Source organism: Schistocerca cancellata, chromosome 4 (assembly GCF_023864275.1).
Source record: "Schistocerca cancellata isolate TAMUIC-IGC-003103 chromosome 4, iqSchCanc2.1, whole genome shotgun sequence".
NCBI classification, from domain to species: Eukaryota; Metazoa; Arthropoda; class Insecta; order Orthoptera; family Acrididae; genus Schistocerca; species Schistocerca cancellata.
Window position 1 is genome coordinate 193,644,382 of NC_064629.1, and position 18,263 is coordinate 193,662,644.

Here is an 18,263-nt window from a genome sequence, read left to right on the forward strand (position 1 = left end):
TGGGGTTTGCTCTGCTTGTATGCCTTTTGTCACATTTCTGTTTGGGATTTCGTGTGTAGTGGGGCATCACATGACCACGTGCAGCACTGCAGCATGTTGTTTGGAGGGGACATATGGAGTTATTGTTCTTAGGGCAATTGTTAATGATATCCCACCCACATAATGAATGTAAAATAAGAAAGCAGTCCTTGGCGAATATTCATTTCAAAACATGACTCTACAATTCAAAGCACCCTAATATTTTGCTAGTCTAGCATTTCCAATCAGATTTACATCCACGCAGCACTGCAGAAAGGTTATAAGGAGGAATACAAATTTCTTGCAAAAATTAAAAAAAAAGTTTTTCATGACTTTTTCAATCTGTATAAAAAATTAAGAAGGTTATTTGTGAAACCAAGAAACTGTATAATTGGCAGTTTATATTCTACTGCAGGAGTAAATATAAAGCCTTGTTGGGGGTTAAAATGATAAAACACAGAGTGCTGCTAGTCTATTATTTAGCAAAGGATGGCATTTTTTAAAATTTAAGGTGTAAACAACACAAATTAAGCAATAATGTCAAGCCTAGAAGAGGTACCTGACAAGTGTTGAAATACGTCTCATGACTGAAAAACACTGTGTTCCATGGAAAGTTTACATGTAAAATTCTACTACAGATGTCAATATATTGCAAACAAAACATTTTATTCAATACTACTGCCCAAATTTTCCTGCTTACTCACCTTCAAGTGTATATTTACATAAGTTCATACATATATAGTGTGAAGAGGTCTTATATTATGTCATAAAAGAAACAGGACATCAGAGGATACTCCATTAACATCGGAATTTAATAAACCATACTAAATTCAATTTAAAGTGCACATTCGTATGCCCAGATTCACAATGAAACAGGCCCCCACCTAGTATTGACAAGTTTCCAGTACCGGTTTTGTATATCTCATGTCTGGTTCTTTATTATGGCATAATGTCACACATGCCAAAAGATGAAAATGTGCACGTGAAATTCAGTGAACAGTTGAGACTAGCCAATAGTGTGGAATGAAACAGTTTGTTTCAAATCAGTTGACTGTCTCTGCAGGAAAGATTAATAAAAGACAAATTTCTTTAGCAAGCCAACAAAAATAACTTTATTGATCTGTAAAGCGATTAATGTTTCATTGCCAACAACATGGAAGTAAAATAAAATCAGAAAACTGAAACTAATAACATATTTTGGTCTTCTGTAATTATGTGAGTGTATTTTAATTCACTTGATAGCTTCCAGCCACAGAAATCTATTTTGTTTTCTTTTGATGTGAGAGAAAACAGTAAAATCACAAAATGTAAGTGTGGGTCACATGGAGACCTGCCTAGGTGCACCAGCTATTGGTAGGAATCACATCAACATGACACCTCACACTCATTATAAGTAGCAGTTCAACCACTGAAATAACCCTCTCAACAGATATAAACCTCACTCTGATCTAAAACTGAATTTTTTAGTCAAATTAAATTTTCTATTTTACTTGGAGGGAAAAAAAAAAAATGTTCCTTCACTTCTGATTTCACACCCAGCAAATAGGAATTTCATTAATGTAAGAGGAAACAACTACTCTCCACAAATGTCAGATTACTCAATCATTATCCCAAAACAGACAATGCCATAAGTTGACATGAATAGCTGCAGTGTGTATTAACTTCTGTCCACTCTATATTGATTATTACAGAAAGTTCTGATTTATCATTCATTAATAAACGCAAGTGCACGCATGCACCCCCCACCCCACCCCCGCCTGCGCCCACCCCGAGACATCACTCTAATGCCGTGTATCATTGACTCTACCCTTGATTATGGCTTCAGTTTGGCGAGGAAGTGAGTCAGTGCATTTCTTGGAGTATGCTATATCCAGCTGAAGCCACTCACTGATTAGATTCTGAAGAGTCATCATATTGTAGGATGTTGATTATCGTAATTTGACCCACTGTTCAGAAGTCCAGTATCCACCCTGTGTGATAGATAAGCAGGATTATGTTCAAAAGATGCAGTGGAGTCTGATATTGTTATCTTATCCATGGAAAGGGCAATGCTACAGTTATGTGGGACAAGCAGGGTTATGGTAAAGAGCGGCAGTTGTTATGGTCTGATCCAGTGTATCACTGACTCAGTGTTGAGCTGACAAATAGGGTAGAGAGGAAGACTAAAAGCCTCCTGAAGAAATGTTCCTTGTTGCAAGAGTATATCAAGAGCCTTTACTTTTGTAGTGCTATGCCCTATGTTATATGGCCAAAGATCCACTAGGGAGGGGTTGCTCTTGCACCTTGTCAGTAATATTGATGGTCTGATAGACTGTGTAGCGAAACACCTTGCTAATCTATAAAGGCCCCTAGTAGGCTAGGGTGAGCACCACATTAAGAACTTGGCAGATTCTGTTTTGCTGATTAGAGGACTGCATTTGAATGACACCAATATTTTAGTAAGTTTTCATTTGGTTCTCTCTTCTCTCAAGTTTCTCTGATCAGTTACAGTTAATTCAGGTTAGGTTTGGTGTTGATTTATCTAATCTTTTTTGACACGTGTTGACCTCCACTTATTTTTTGTTCAATGACCAGTTCTACGAGCAGTCAGATGGAGTTGCGATGGGAAGCCCTATTATTGGCAACCTGTTTACGGAAAATTTTGAAGAATAACCTCGAGTTGGCAGCATTGAAACCTGCATACTTTTTTAGATATGTAGATGATACGTTTATTGTTTGACTTCATGCACATGAGAATTTAAACAGCGTTTTAGAACATCTGAATTCACTCCACCTGGACTTTTGCTTCACTATGGAGATGCAAAAGGATGGCGGACTTCCTTTTCTTGATGCTGTTTATAGGTAGGCAACTCACACTGATTAGTAGCTTCAGGCTGATAGTTGTCACCACCAGGCTTAACATGAAGAGGTACCTTGTACCTTGGTTTATATAGCTCACATAATCTCAGACCTTGAAAGTCTGTCAGCTGAATTAGCCCACCTTGAAGTCACATTTTGTCAGCTTATAGAAAAAGACCGATCAGACATGTGGTGCACTACAGATCAACAGTGAATGGGTCAGTGGTGATGATAACGAGGTGGCACCTAAGACTTTGGTTTGCCTTACACAGGTGGCATTTCCAACAGGATCTGTCATATTCTGTGGAAAGACAGTGTGGAGTGTGTTTTTGACCTCTATCTATTATTAGGGTCCTTTTAGTGTCTATAAAGAGTGATCTCAGTTTGCGTAAGTTGGGTGTCTACTGTATCCTTGCAGTTGTGTCATGTCGTCATGGGTCAGACATATTTGGCTGTATGGTGACTCTAGGTGTGTACCTTCTGTACCCTCAAAACAAACATTACAGAACCACCCCAGCCTGAACTACAACCTCGAAATACTACAGGTTAGTGCATCATTTTAAAATAGCTAAAATTGTGACTTGTTGGGTCACACAACCCACTATCTGACACATACACACCACATTACAGCCATGACTTACGTCAGTATGAAGCGTCACACCACTGCTTGATATCACTTCTACACCATCTACAGTGCTCTAATGTGACCAGAGTGCTCTTTTAAATGAGTACCAAGTGATACATTGCAGGTAGCAGGGGAAGAACCACAGTGGTAATGACCAGGGAAAGGTCCTCAGACATTGGCACTGCGAGGATCTGTAACCGCAGGGCTGCGGGCTCAACTCCAGCCCACAACTAGTAACGAAGGGTGAATCTTTTACATCGCCAGTCACTTATGACAGTGAAACATCAGAAAAATCTTTAAACATATGTTGGCAAAATGTCTTGAGATAAAAACTAACAGGCAATACAGCAACAAGTGGCACAAAAGCTTCAACAATTTAACAGTGTATAGTGTACACAAACTGCGTTGCCCCATTCATGGTTGGAGACACGCTGTGTTCTATTAAAATGCAGTTTTCCTTTTAACTCACAGAAGTGCCTGTATGCAGTGATTTTCTACGCTAAAAAGAGTATTGAGAAAGAGGTTTTTAATCAAAAAACAGAAATTATACAAAGCACAAGGGCGGTACAAAATTAGGTTTTTTTTTTCCCACAGTTAGGCAGAGAATGGAGATTGAGGTTCATCTGCAGAATAACATGAGACAGTAAAATGATACATGTCATATTCGTCAATACATTTTATTTTGTTATTTGAAAAATTTAAACTCAATGAAAATATAACAAAAAATAGTGGAAGACTGAAATGATCTGCAGTATTTTTAACAACACTGCAGATAACAAAATTCTTTGTTTTGCAATTCAAACTTGCTCACTTCATGAAAAGTGCTTGTCTTGTAAATAATAATATTATTACTTCACTAAATTTTTTCTGCAGTTTATTTTAAAAGTAATTATGTCTGGTCAAGCGCAACACTTATCACATTACAGATATTTTCAGAAAAAAATACAAGAATGAATTAACATTCAATTCTTGGCCATGCCAAGAATACCAATTGAGACTTTAAGGTGATGTTGTATTTCAGTCACTTTTCAGCCTGTTCATGGCTGTTTCTTATTGCTAATAATAGTCTTTTGAACTAGTCACATTAAAACTTTTATTTAAAATATTTGTACTACTATAATTCCATGTAATTTAAAGTAGGAATACAAAATATAATTTTTAAAATACAAAGTCAGACATTACTTTTCAACATCACATTCACATTGGCAAATCAGTTCATCGTATACCCTTCTTCTTGGTGTTCCCTTCTCAATAGCCAAGGAATCAACACTAAGTAATAACTCAAAGACTAGCAGTCTCAATACTGGGCACCTTAAGACTAATTAAAGTCAGTAAAACGCACTGCAAAATAAATGAGGCTGATATTCCAATTTCAGCAACATGTAAACACCATTTCACCTTTTGATTATTTTTTATTGTACTGAGAAAATAATCTTCCAGAAAGCCCTCTTCCATCCCAGTCACCTATAATTTCCACATATAATGTATGATACAAAGAAGTTATTTTAATTTTGTTTTGTTTTCTAAATGGTTATTATATTGCAGCCTCCATGAACTAAACAGTGTACAACACAAGTGGAAAATATTATTAAAGAGAACAACTCTTGTGCACAAGAAAACATTGTAGTTCTATTTTAGAACACATAAGAAATAATATAGCTGTGACAACATGAACAGAACATAGCAGAACAAAAGCTAATGAAGAAAGTCAGCAATATTCTGTGACCATTGTATAGGTGGTGCAATTTACTTTACACTTACATCCACCCAAGCCATGTTCAACTACTTTTTGCCCCCAAATGACCTTCAGACACTTATCATCATCTCCTCATACAAACAACAAACATTGTTACTAAGAAATACAAGAACCATTTTGGTACCAAATCAAAATACATAGGTAGGTGTCATGCTTAAACTGGTATCTGCTTACTACAGAGATTGAGAGAGAGAGAGAGAGAGAGAGAGAGAGAGAGAGAGAGAGAGAGAGAGATGGGGTAGAGGCAGTGGGGGGCAGGATATGGAGAAGGAATAACAATAGTTGATTCATGTTCATGTAACAGAATATCCTATCACAAATACACTTTGCCTGCAGGTTTTTTCTCTACACAGCAGATACCAGTGTGCTGTGGCAGTGGAGATAGTTTCATATCTGTAGCCTTTTAACTTTGTCCATCCTGAATGCTGACACTACACAGACTGTCCAGGCAAGGAGACACAACTGCTACCTGCAATGGAAAATAAAATAAATAAATTTTTGTACGAAATTTCTACGAACTATATTTACCATTTTGTGCGGAATTGCATTACAGTACAAACACAAAGCCTGCATTCACCAAAAAGTATGAAAAACTTTGCTAAATATTCTTTTATTGATACTGTCAAACAGCTTTTCAGAATTAAAAAGAAAGGGGGTGAAGGCACCAGATAAGACAGAATCTGAGACAAAATAAAGATTGTGCATAAAGGAAAAGGGAGAGGAAGTGGAAAGGAGAGGAGGGAGTATCAACAATGAAATGTACAAGTCACAGATATGAACTGTACAGTTGTGTATTAATTCAGTACCACTGTCTTGAGTCAACATAAACAATTAAAAATAGTGAGATTCCAATTTTGGTGATTTACATGGTGGAAAATACTGCTGGTTTCACAAAAAGTAACATAGTAATTTGTAAAAAAATATTGAGCACTATTAGAGGGGAACACAGGTATCATAGTAAGGAAAAGTTGGCATAAATTTGCAAATGCAGTAGATGGCAGAGTAGTAAGCATATGTTATCTTTTGTTTCTTTTCTCACAAGCAGGTGAGAGTAAGTTGGAGAGAAGTAGGAGGATGGGTGAAGCTGAGGACCCAAGAAGTGGACACAACATATACTACAGATGTCGACAGGCATACGAGGAAAGAAAGAGAGTAGGAGACAAAAATAATGAAAGGATGAAGAGGCAATGAAAAGACAACATCACTGTATAAATAGAATAGATCAAAGCAGGGAAAAAGTATGTGAGTGTTGCAGAAGTTTGCAGAACAAGAAGTTTTTCTAGAGCAAATTTTCAACCATGACTGATGATCTATCAAAAAAAAAAATTAGCTCCCACTTTCTGTGGCAGTAGTATAGAATTTTAACATTAAGACTGATCAAATTGCTCACAGTTTCCTGTTTTGTGCTGCACAATATATAGTACCACAGGAAACAAGCTTTGAACCTAATCATTTTGTTACTTTCAGCCATAATGGCTATAATTGTGAACCGTGACTGTGTGGAATAATTATTTATTCCTAGTTTCTGCTACCAGTCACTTTTTTATTTCATGTTTAATCCAACATAATACAAAGCATTTCGAACATGTTCTGTTCATCTTCAGGCGTACATACATACGTAAACATACACACAGAGAAATGTTACTTAAAAATAAACAGTTTTAAACTAATCTAGAACTACTTGTCCATTGTTTGTTACTGTAGCAGTTGGTGTGTGTGTGTGTGGGGGGGGGGGGGGGGGGGGAGGATGGGTAGGTGTATGGCTATAAATCTAAATCAGTGATATCTTCTGCTGGTTTTCTTCCTTGTGGTTGACTATGTATGATATCACAGCCTGTATAGGATGCAGAGAGATTTGTATCAGTTATGTGTTACGACAATTGTGTGAAAGGCTTTTATATGACAGGTCTCAACTGCAAACACGGAAGAAATACAAGAGCTGCAAACCCAAAAGATGATTGTCACCACTACCTCTGGCAGCTCTGACTGGAATGCCAAAATGTCGGAATGCATTCTGCGGTCTGAGCTGTCAGAGGTAGTGGTGACAATCATCTTTTGGGTTTGCAGCTCTTGTATTTCTTCCATGTTTGCAATTAAAATTGTTGGCTATATGCTCCACCTTCCACCTTTTATGCAAAAAAATGTTTTTCCTTGTTACCCAAAAACGTTTCAGCACCTCTGTGCCATCATCAGTCGGTTTTGTTTATTGGACAACTGCAAAAGCGAATATATTTTAGGTTATAACTGATCTATGAAAATGAGACCTAATGACAGTTTTTGTTCTTACCTTGATTTTACATTATATGGTTTTTCAGGATCATCAATATAACGTCCTGCACTGATAGGTTGACATCTGCAAGCCAGGCAATGTAAATGTGAATTTTATTAGCGAGTTAAACTATCCTTGATTTTTTAAAAATGTTATTTTGGTGTGGCAATATGTTTTATGCATATATTTGTTATTGCTCACATTTAGTTGTGACTGATCCTCCTCCTCTCCCGTTCCGAGGGCACTGCAAAGCATGTATATTAAATGAGCTTGGAATTGTTCCACTTTTGCAATCGCCTTTTCACTTCGAAAAATGCAGTGTACATGATGTAGTTGTGTGTCTTAATACTGTCGGCATTCATTTGTACCCGAGTGAGTTTGGCATGGAACTTTAATTTTGTTTAGTTTCATCTTTCTTTTTCTGTGTGTGTGAACAAGATATTCAGAACACCTTAGAGCCCTAAAAAGTAACAGCACCCATAGCACATTTGCTGACCACCTAATAGCCCATAATCATTATCCAACTACAATAGCAACAGACTTAAAAATACTGAAATCCAGCCACAGCTTATACCCCAAACAAACATTAGAAGACATTTTTAAATGAATACACTACACTGTGTAAAGGTACATTATTTAAAACATTAAAGGCACTTTACAGAAAAGAGAGCAAAGTGAAAAGGCAATTGCAAAACCAAAAATACACAAAAGGATCAGTCACAAAAGATGTGAGTAATAACAAATATATACACAAAACATGTTACCACACCAAAACCACATAAAAAAATTAGGGGATGGGTTAACTCACTGATAAAATTCACATTTACATTGTCTGGTTTGCAGATGACAAGCTATCAGTGCATGACACCATACAGATCACGCGTGCATGCTTTTCTTTTCTGAAGAAGGCTTTGGCTGAAAGCTCACTGTGTAACAGTCTTTTCGTTGTGCCTGTCTGTAGCTCAGCAAGTCATATTTATGCTGAGTAGTAATGTATCATTTCCTAATATTGCTTATGAATAATGTCTTATTGATTAACTGTGAAAAACATGAGAAATACAACAAAATATGAAAGTTCAACTAGGAATGTCATGATCCACTATGGAAAAACTTGCAACTGATAGAGTTCACTATAAACAGCCTACCATTTATTTAGATTATCTCGAGGCCTATGAGAAAGACAGGCTATTACTTGTACGTCACAGCATGTGACATGGAAGGTCCTACAAGTGCCAGTAGCCATGTATGGCGGCGTGCAATTAACTATTTCCGACTAGTTTAATAATTCTTGACTGTGTGTTTAAATGCATGCAAGCTCTCGATAGCACACAACAAGTTAAGACTTTTAATGGGTACATTTTCAATTACATATTGATTTCCCATGGGCCCTGCATGAAGCGAAACATTTGCGAAGTGTGGCAGACATGCTGACTAATATGACATCACACGTTCACTGCGCAGCCCGTACTTCTTGTGGGCATTGAGATTATCTGTAACAACTTCACCATTAGTAGATAATTTAATCGGAGATTCTGTACATATACCGTTATCTTATTCTAGATGTTTGGCACAGTTGGCAGCTGGTGCAACATTTTTATCTGCCACCTTGCCTTTATGGAGGAGCATGATATTTTCAGAGGAGGTATAACAACATTTTTGAGAACAAAAACACAAAGGCAGCAATATATAATCCACAAGGAGTAAGATTGGCAAAATCTCTTATTAGTACAAGGGGCCGAAAACTAGGTGAGATTCTGCTGAATTTATTACTCATTTTAGGACAAAGAGTCTGATAATCAGAAGCTTGTTGGGGGTGACATCATCTGAGACTACCTAGGACAACAAACACGAGTCTGAAAAGTGGGGCTGTGGTGTGACAACAAAAGTAATATTTCCCTACTGCTTGCCATTTCCAATGTATTTTGCTTCTACAATGCCAAACACACATTGTATTGCACACACAGTGTATAAAATTTTCATATTTGTGGAATTTACACAGCATTACAATCTTGTTGCAAGCTAATGAGCTGTCCTTTATGCACCCACTGACACACACAATAGTATGGACATCATTAACATGCACCCTACCATGTTCCTCTTGTGGGTTTAGAGCAACACGTTTCAAAACATCAACACAAACAATAATATAATATTTCACTGCAACATGTTGAGGAAGAAAGGAACATTAGGGTTCAACATCCTGCTAACAAAGAAGTTATTAAGAGACTGAGCACAAGCTCAGAACAGGGGATGGATTGTGGAAGGAAATTAGCTGTATCTTATTTACAGAACCATCCCCGCATTTGCCTTCAATGGTTTGAGGAAACCACAGAAAATCTACATCTGGCAGGCTACATGAGAAATTGAACCTTAACCCTTCTAAAATTGAGTCCACAGAGTGGTCACCGAACCACATCTCTAGGTATCCCATACTGAGACTTATAAGCAATAATGCTAGATTATATAATACATACCACCAAAACACTTGCTTATCACATCAGAGCAAGCGCCTCTGTCGTCTCCTCTGAAGCCATAACACTGTAAAATGAAACACAATGGGCCACAGAATTACAAATACCGCAAATCCTGGAGGAACTTGACGAAATGGCCACCACCTTGGCATTTTGCGACTGGCTTCCTTCTGTAAAGAACAAAAAAAGCAACTTATTAGCTGTGTAGTCATCCTGCCCTCCCTCCCTCCATTGTAATTATTCTATTTCTTCTTATTTAGTTTATTTTATTCCTATTTAATTTATTTATCTTTCTACCTGTGAGCCTTTCTTCCATTTATAATCTATTTATTATACTTCTATTTTTCTGTCAACTTGCAAATTTTCTCCTCCTCCTCCTCCCCCCCCCCCCCTTTTTTCCCTCCATGTCCATCTTTACTTCTCATTCTGTTTCTCCTCAATCATTTTTGAACTCAGAGCATTAGTGAGCAATGTGCAAGCCTATTTTTATCCATCAACTCTCTCTGAAACACTATTCTTTATCTTTGTCTCCCTTACTCCTTGTACAAGGTAAGTCCCTCTTACTATGGGTCCTGAGTAGCCTGCTGGTGCCCTTCCTTCTTAACCACCACCACCACCACCACCACCACCACCACCACAACCTTTTTCTTTTTCTTCCCTGGAGAAGGTATGCTTTGTTTCAAAGCTACGAGTGATTATTTTAAATTTTTTTTTATCATCTGTCCTGGGAGTTGTCTCTCCTGAATGTAAGAACTAAACAAGCAAACTGTATCTGAATTTACCAATTCTTTTCATATTAAGTTTTCTTTCATATATGTTTAAGATCAATCTATCTCATTTAACTGGAGTAATCCTAGAAATGAATCTGCTTAATTTTATTTCCATATAATATTAATTAGTTACTATACTTGTTATTTGAATGTATACTGCACAGCATGCAGTGTAACATAATACTACTTACTCGAATTGTTGAGATGGTGTGCTCTAGATTTCCCATCCGGCCACAAACATCATTCAAATCTTTCTGCAACTGAACTACAGCTGTTCTTAATTTATCAGTGACTTCCAATGGTTCTAGCAGTTTCTGTAGTGTTTCTTCTGCAGTCTCTGGAATACACTGATCATCTGTTGATAAATAAACTAATGTATGTCTGCTCAAAACGTATAATTAAGAAACCAACACAAAATTGTTACTTAAATGTATTGCAATTTAGTTTAATAACAAACACTAAAAAGAGATTGTCTGGAACATTGGATTCAATGTGGGCACATTAAAAATAAAGCAATAATTCATTTCTATAAGGATTTCAGATGAAATTGCTGTGCTTTTGTTTAGGGAATCATTTTGGGGTTCTCTCCGAGTACTTAGGGAAGCCATGGAAAATTGACATTGGGATTTCTGGACTGGGATTTACACATCACTTCTTGCAGCTCTAAATTCAGTGTTTTAACAATGAACTTGTTCAAAAACTTTGAGAATTAATTTTTTGAAGTTGTAGAGAGAGCTTGAAGTTGTAGAGAGAGCTCGAAGTTGAACAGGAAATGAGATCTAAACATAATGCAAACAGTGCAAGGTCCAAAATGAGCAACTATGGAATCTATATTAAATCTGTTTTATTGTATCAGCCTGAAGACTGAAATTTTACAGATTTTGTTACAGGAAATATTATTGTACCAATGACTAATTACAATCTGATATATGGAATATGGGATAATACCAGTATTTGCATATGAATAATTGCAAAATACTCTGTAGCAATTATACACACCATAAGTCAAGCAATTATATTGCACTGGCATGTGAATTGGTCAGGACAGTGTAGCTGTGAACATGATTTAAATTGAACCTGGAAGGTTTTTGTTGCCAAAAACTACTGCCTATATTATACTAGTATATTTAACTCTCCATTTACTAAACAATTCAGCTCTGTCTGTGCTCAGGGTTACAAACTTGCAATTACTCACATTTAGCACTGTGTGCTGGCTTCCAATCACAACCTCATTATTGAATGTGGTATATGAGTCTGGTGACTACATGACAAGTTGCTGGAGATGCAGAATATTTTGGAATACTGGCACCATCATGTCTCCAAATTATATACTTGTTACTCCTAATATCCACCTACGAAAGAAATCAGTGGGCTGTTGAGGATCCATCTAAATGGCTAGAGGGATTCAGTGGAGTTGCTAAGTACAATAGGCAGTATACGTCTACTTTGACACACTAGTCAAGTAGTAGTTCAAGAGCAACTGAGACATGCTCAATAGATACAAAATGCACAGCTACAGATGTGAAGGGTATCTTCACAATAGAGAACTTTTTCGAGTGGTGCCACTAGATTAATACAATGTGCTACAAAAGAGTAGCCCTAAAGAAGTTTGACAAATTTCCAAATGTCCTGTGACATTGTTAGAACAACATCAGGTTATTACATCCAATATAAGCAAACAGTAAAAAAGAATAGGTACTGAAATTTCTGACCTTAACTGGTATCAACTCTAGGCAACAGGAGGTAGCACCAGTGGTTCAACAAGAGGTGCATCAATCTTTGTTACCCCCTCTCTATTACTGGTTATTCATCCACGTGAGACTTACACAATAGCTATCAAACAACAGACAAGCTTTCTCGTAATCTAAGTGTAAAAGCCACATAGCCAATTAAAATGTAGAGCTGATACCTGGAGCACAGTGGAAAATACATTGCATTTTTGATGGGCACAAAAACACTGTTGTCACGAAAGCAAAAGACTGCTTGACAAATATGCCATGAGATATCGACTATTACAATATCATCCACACTAGCCTATTGTAAGTGAACAATGCCAGACTTCAGGATGAAGACCATGATTTGTTTCCTGGCTGAGGACACTTCCAACTGGGCTGCAGTTATTGCAAGTTCTCATGTAAAGGTTCTAGCAGTTACAATGAGGAAATCTTAAAACAGGGTCATCATATGGAGGTGAGGCTACCACAGACAGAAATCATCCATGAAAGGAAATTCCACAAATATCTTCATTAAAAAATCTTCCTGTCTGTGTACTAGTAGAATCTGTGGCTTTCTTTTCTGTCATATTTGATGTCTGTCAACAAAGGCTGAAAAAGACTATTTTCTGAGATTCAACAGACACACACACTGTTGAATGTTTTGAACAAAAAATATGTCAGTCAACTGGAACACAATTCAGAATAACACCAGTGACCAAACAAGGCCTTTTAAATTTTTTATTCTTCCACATATTTCAGGCATTAGAAGCAATTATAAGGTAAAGAAGATTGCAGCTCCCAACTGATTAAGTGATGTCACTAAGTTTGAGTAACAAAACTGTTCTTGGCAGTTGTGGACAACTGAAGATATTACTATGCCACAGTTCTCTACAAGATAAAATACAGTCAAAAATTCAGAATTGCAGCTGAACTGTAACCGATTATGAAAGAGCACTCACATTCACGAAAGAAACTTACATTTCAGTGTTTATCTTCAGTATAAAAATTGGATGGCAGCAACACTGGACTGTCGATTGCTCGAAACAACCACAACTCACCTCTAATGGTGTTTGCCGAGTAACAGAAAAATCAGTACAGGAAGCATTGAAAAAATATCATTACAAGGGTAGCTACTACCCAAGCCCCAGTATTTCCCGTCTCAACCGGGGAGACACATCGATAGGTATTTCTTGTGCACACTGTTCTGCAGCCTCAAATTGTGTGAGAAGTATGCTGTTGAAATAAGGTTCACCAGAAGAGCTTTTATTATATTTTATTTCCCACCACCAGTTTTGAGCGATGGGTCATTCTCAGGTGGCACCTAGATACAATCAAACTATTATCAGAATATATACAGTTCTTTGTTGTATTATAATTATAACATACAGTATAAAATCTTAAACGTTATGTTTAAGATATAATCTACTTTTGTTTTGTCATATTTGTGAATGTAGGCAAAAATTATAATACAACAAAAAGTTGTACATTTACATATGTATAAATATACAGGGTGGTCCATTGATAGTGACCGGGCCAAATATCTCACGAAATAAGCATCAAATGTAAAAACTGCAAAGAACGATACTCGTCTAGCTTGAAGGAGGAAACCAGATGGCGCTATGGTTGGCCCGCTAGATGGCACTGCCATATGTCAAACAGATATCAACTGCGTTTTTTTAAAAATAGGAAACCCCATTTTTTATTACATACAGGTATTCATGTAGTACGTAAAGAAATACGAATGTTGTAGTTGGACCACTTTTTTCGCCTTGTGACTGATGGCGCTGTAATAGTCAAAAAAGTACAAGTACATAGTATCACATAACATTCCACCAGTGTGGACGGTATTTGCTTCATGATACATTACCCGTGTTAAAATGGACCATTTACCAATTGCGGAAAAGGTCGATATCGTGCAGGTGTGTGGCTATTGTGATCAAAATGCCCAACGGGCGTGTGTTTTGTATGCTGCTCGGTATCCTGGAAAACATCATCCAAGTGTCTGGACCGTTCGCTGGATAGCTACATTATTTAAGGAAACAGGAAGTGTTCAGCCACATGTGAAACATCAACCATGGCCTGCAACAAATGATGATGGCCAAGTAGGTGTTTTAGCTGCTGTCGCGGCTAATCCGCACATTAGTAGCAGACAAATTGCGTGAGAATCTGTGTTGAGAATGCTACATCAACATCAATTGCACCCGTACCATATTTCTATGCACCAGGAATTGCTTGGCGATGTCTTTGAACGTCGTGTACAGTTCTGCCACTGGGCACAAGAGAAATTACGGGACGAAGACAGATTTTTTGCATGCATTCTGTTTAGCGACGAAGCGTTATTCACCAACAGTGGTAACGTAAACCAGCATAATATGCACTATTGGGCAATGGAAAATCCACGATGGCTGCGACAAGTGGAACATAAGCAATCTTGGCCCCCCCTTTATCGATGGCAATCTAAATGGTGCAATGTATGCTGATTTCCTACGTAATGTTCTACTGATGTTACTACAAGATGTTTCACTGCATGACAGAATGGTGATGTACTTCCAACATGATGGATGTCCGGCACACAGCTTGCTTGTGGTTGAAGCGGTATTGAATAGCATATTTCACGACAGGTGGATTGGTCGTCGAAGCACCCTATCACAGCCCGCACATTTACCAGATCTGATGCCCCTGGATTTCTTTCTGTGGGGAAAGTTGAAGGATATTTGCTATCGTGATCCACTGACAATGCCTGACAACATACGTCAGCGCATTGTCAATGCATGTACGAACATTATGGAAGGCGAACTACTCGCTGTTGAGAGGAATGTCGTTAGACGTATTACCAAATGCATTGAGGTTGACGGACATCATTTTGAGCATTTATTGCATTAATGTGGTATTTATAGGTAATCACGCTGTAACAGCATGCATTCTCAGAAGTTCACAAAGGTACATGTATCACATTGGAACAACTGAAATAAAATGTTCAAACATACCTACATTCTGTATTTTAATTTAAAAAAACCTACCTGTTACCAACTGTTTGTCTAAAATTGTGAGCCATATGTTTGTGACTAATACAGCGCCATCTATCGCAAAACGAAAAAGTGGTCCAACTAAAACATTCATATTTCTTTACGTACTACATGAATATGTAATAAAAAATTGGGGTTCCTATTTTTAAAAAAATGCAGTTCATATCTGTTTGACCTATGGCAGCACCATCTAGCAGGCCAACCATTGTGCGATCTGGTTTCCCCCTTCAAGCTAGACAAGTTTCATTCTTTGTAGTTTTTTTTGTTTGATGCTTATTTCGTGAGATAATTGGCCTGGTCACAATCAATGGAGCACCCTGTATATGCTGATTATAGCTTGATTGTATCTATGTGCTTTCAAATTTGAATGAGAAACAAGACAGAACAGACAATGCAAGGAGAAATACTGTATCAATAATCAGGTCATTCACCCATTAGTGCTCAAGAAGGATTCCCCCTTCCAAGAAACAGGTAATTTCCAATAAAGTGGAGAAGGTGCTACAAGGTGAGATCATTCAATCGTCCGATAGCCCACTATCCTCTCCTGTGGCCCTCATGAAGAAGGGTTGTTTCGGAAAGGAGACCACAGACAGCGAGGTCATCGGTCTCATTGGATTAGGGAAGGATGGGGGAAGGAAGTCGGCCGTGCCCTTTGAAAGGAACCATCCCGCCATTTGCCTGCAGCGATTTAGGGAAATCACGGAAAACCTAAATCACGATGGCCGGATACGGGATTGAACTGTTGTCTTCCCGAATGCGAGTCCAGTGTCTAACCACTGTGCTACCTCGCTCGGTGGCCCTCATGAAGAAAAAAGATGGCACATGGTATATCTGGTTTGGTTACCAATGATAGAAACATATCATCAGAGAGTACATCTATTCATTGCTGTAAGTCAGTGACATCTCAGACTGTTGGAAACATTAGTATTATTTCTCCACAGATACACAATTTCACTACTAACAGATTATGCTGACCGAGAAACGATGGCCTCTAAAAATACAATGTTATGTTGGGTGACCTACGCAATGTTGCTGGCACCCAAAAACACATGGTGCATAATATACTTTATCTGTTCAATCGGCAAGCTGCATGTTATTCACTACTGTAATGGACTACCATTCTTTATGTTGACTGACCAGCATGAAGAATCAATCAGGATAACTACCATGGTGGACTATTGGGTAAATTAGAATGATTTGGTATACAAGAGTGAAAGTAAAAATTAATGTGCTGACAGTCATTCAGCAATACACTGAAAGAACCTGCCAATACCCTGAAACAACCTGCCAAGGTCAAAATACATGTCATCACTGCATTAAAAGACATTAAGACTGTAAAGGGGAAGATACAACAAAAGGAAGATACTATCAAAGTGTAACTCCAATTAATGGATGCAGCAGTGCATACAACAAATTACAATCAAGTACGATGAATATGACTGCTTGTCCAAATTCATTATGGCCAACTACTTTGAAGGTGTTTCATTACACTCCATCTAATTACCCTGAGATTTGGTACAATACTAGACAAAATTTGACACAAATATCACTGGCCAGACCTGTACACACTACGTTAAGAGTTTTAGATAATTCATGTGCTTCACTTACCAATAGGACATCTGGTGACCATTCCACCTCAATTTGCCTCATTTCAGAACACTGAACCTGATCTCTTGAGGGAATACCTTCACTTGACAAATGGGAATCCATGGTCAATAGTGTGAACCAACTGTCTTAGGCCTTACATTGCCACCAAGATAATGTTGACTTCTGTGGCTGTAAAAACTGCAGACATCCTTGTGGAAGACATTACTCTGAATCACTAAGCCCCCAGCTGTAATAATCTGTGATGGCATAAAACAAGTGCCTGAAATGATTTCACATTGTAATAAAGAGTCACTATGGCATTTTCTTTAAGAAATTCAGGAAAACCACATACAACGTAAATCTGAATGACCAGATGGGGATTTGAACTCTGTTCCTTTTGGTATGGAGTTGACATTCTTAATCACTCCATCAAGACGACACAAACACAAAGACGTTGTCAATGTCTCCACATTGATGGAAAGAGTTATCTTTGAACAGAGAACTGGTGGAGAGGATATAACCAGAAAATGAGAAGGTTCAAGTACTATCACATGAAGGCCACACAAGAAGTTCAGGATGAAGACTATTAAACAGCAAAACACTGTTTTCCGAGTAAGGGAAGCACATTCCCAAAGCCTTTGTGTCATTTAGTATTGTAGCACTTAAGAGTCACTGACTGACGTTGTACTGGTCCCAAGTTCAATTCAAAACTGTTGCCTGAATGTGTAACTTGACATTTGAGAAATTTAGAATAGTCCAAAAGTTTCTTATTAACAGAATGCTTACGTAATTCCAAAAACTCAATGTTATATATAAATAGGAGCACATGTCACTCACTAGGAATTTATCTGTGACATGCAATAAATATTCTTTCACTAATCAATAATCCAACCCTCAAATTTTATACAAAATCCTGGTGTGTATGTGTCATTATTTCAAATCATGTCATAACTATCCATATAACACAATCTAAAGTATTAGGAACATAAAATATGAAGAATTGTGACATTCTTTAATTGGGCCACTGCCTCATGAACCCAAACCTGAATGAACTTTTCAACTATGGTAAGCCTCACTTGTGTAATTTCTCAAAATAAATAGAACTTCTAGCATTACATTACAATCAATAATAACCCTATCATGAATGATTAAAAGTGCTAGCAACACTTGACCTAGGAGTTCACAGTA

At 37.6% G+C, this 18,263-nt stretch overlaps 1 protein-coding gene across 2 annotated transcripts in view; it reads right to left on the bottom strand.

The window, feature by feature from the left end:
* Positions 1–4,139: 4,139 nt before the first annotated feature.
* Positions 4,140–18,263, bottom strand: part of LOC126183792 (acyl-CoA-binding domain-containing protein 5) — a 144,474-nt gene continuing 130,350 nt past the window's right edge. For both annotated transcript variants that reach the window (XM_049926031.1, XM_049926032.1), the window contains 3 exons: positions 10,939–11,102; positions 9,981–10,147; positions 4,140–5,706 (listed from right to left, as the gene is read on the bottom strand). In XM_049926031.1, coding sequence (XP_049781988.1) covers positions 10,004–10,147; positions 10,939–11,102 — 308 coding nt within the window. In that variant the 3' untranslated portion in view covers positions 4,140–5,706; positions 9,981–10,003. The remainder of the gene's footprint in view (positions 5,707–9,980; positions 10,148–10,938; positions 11,103–18,263) is intronic.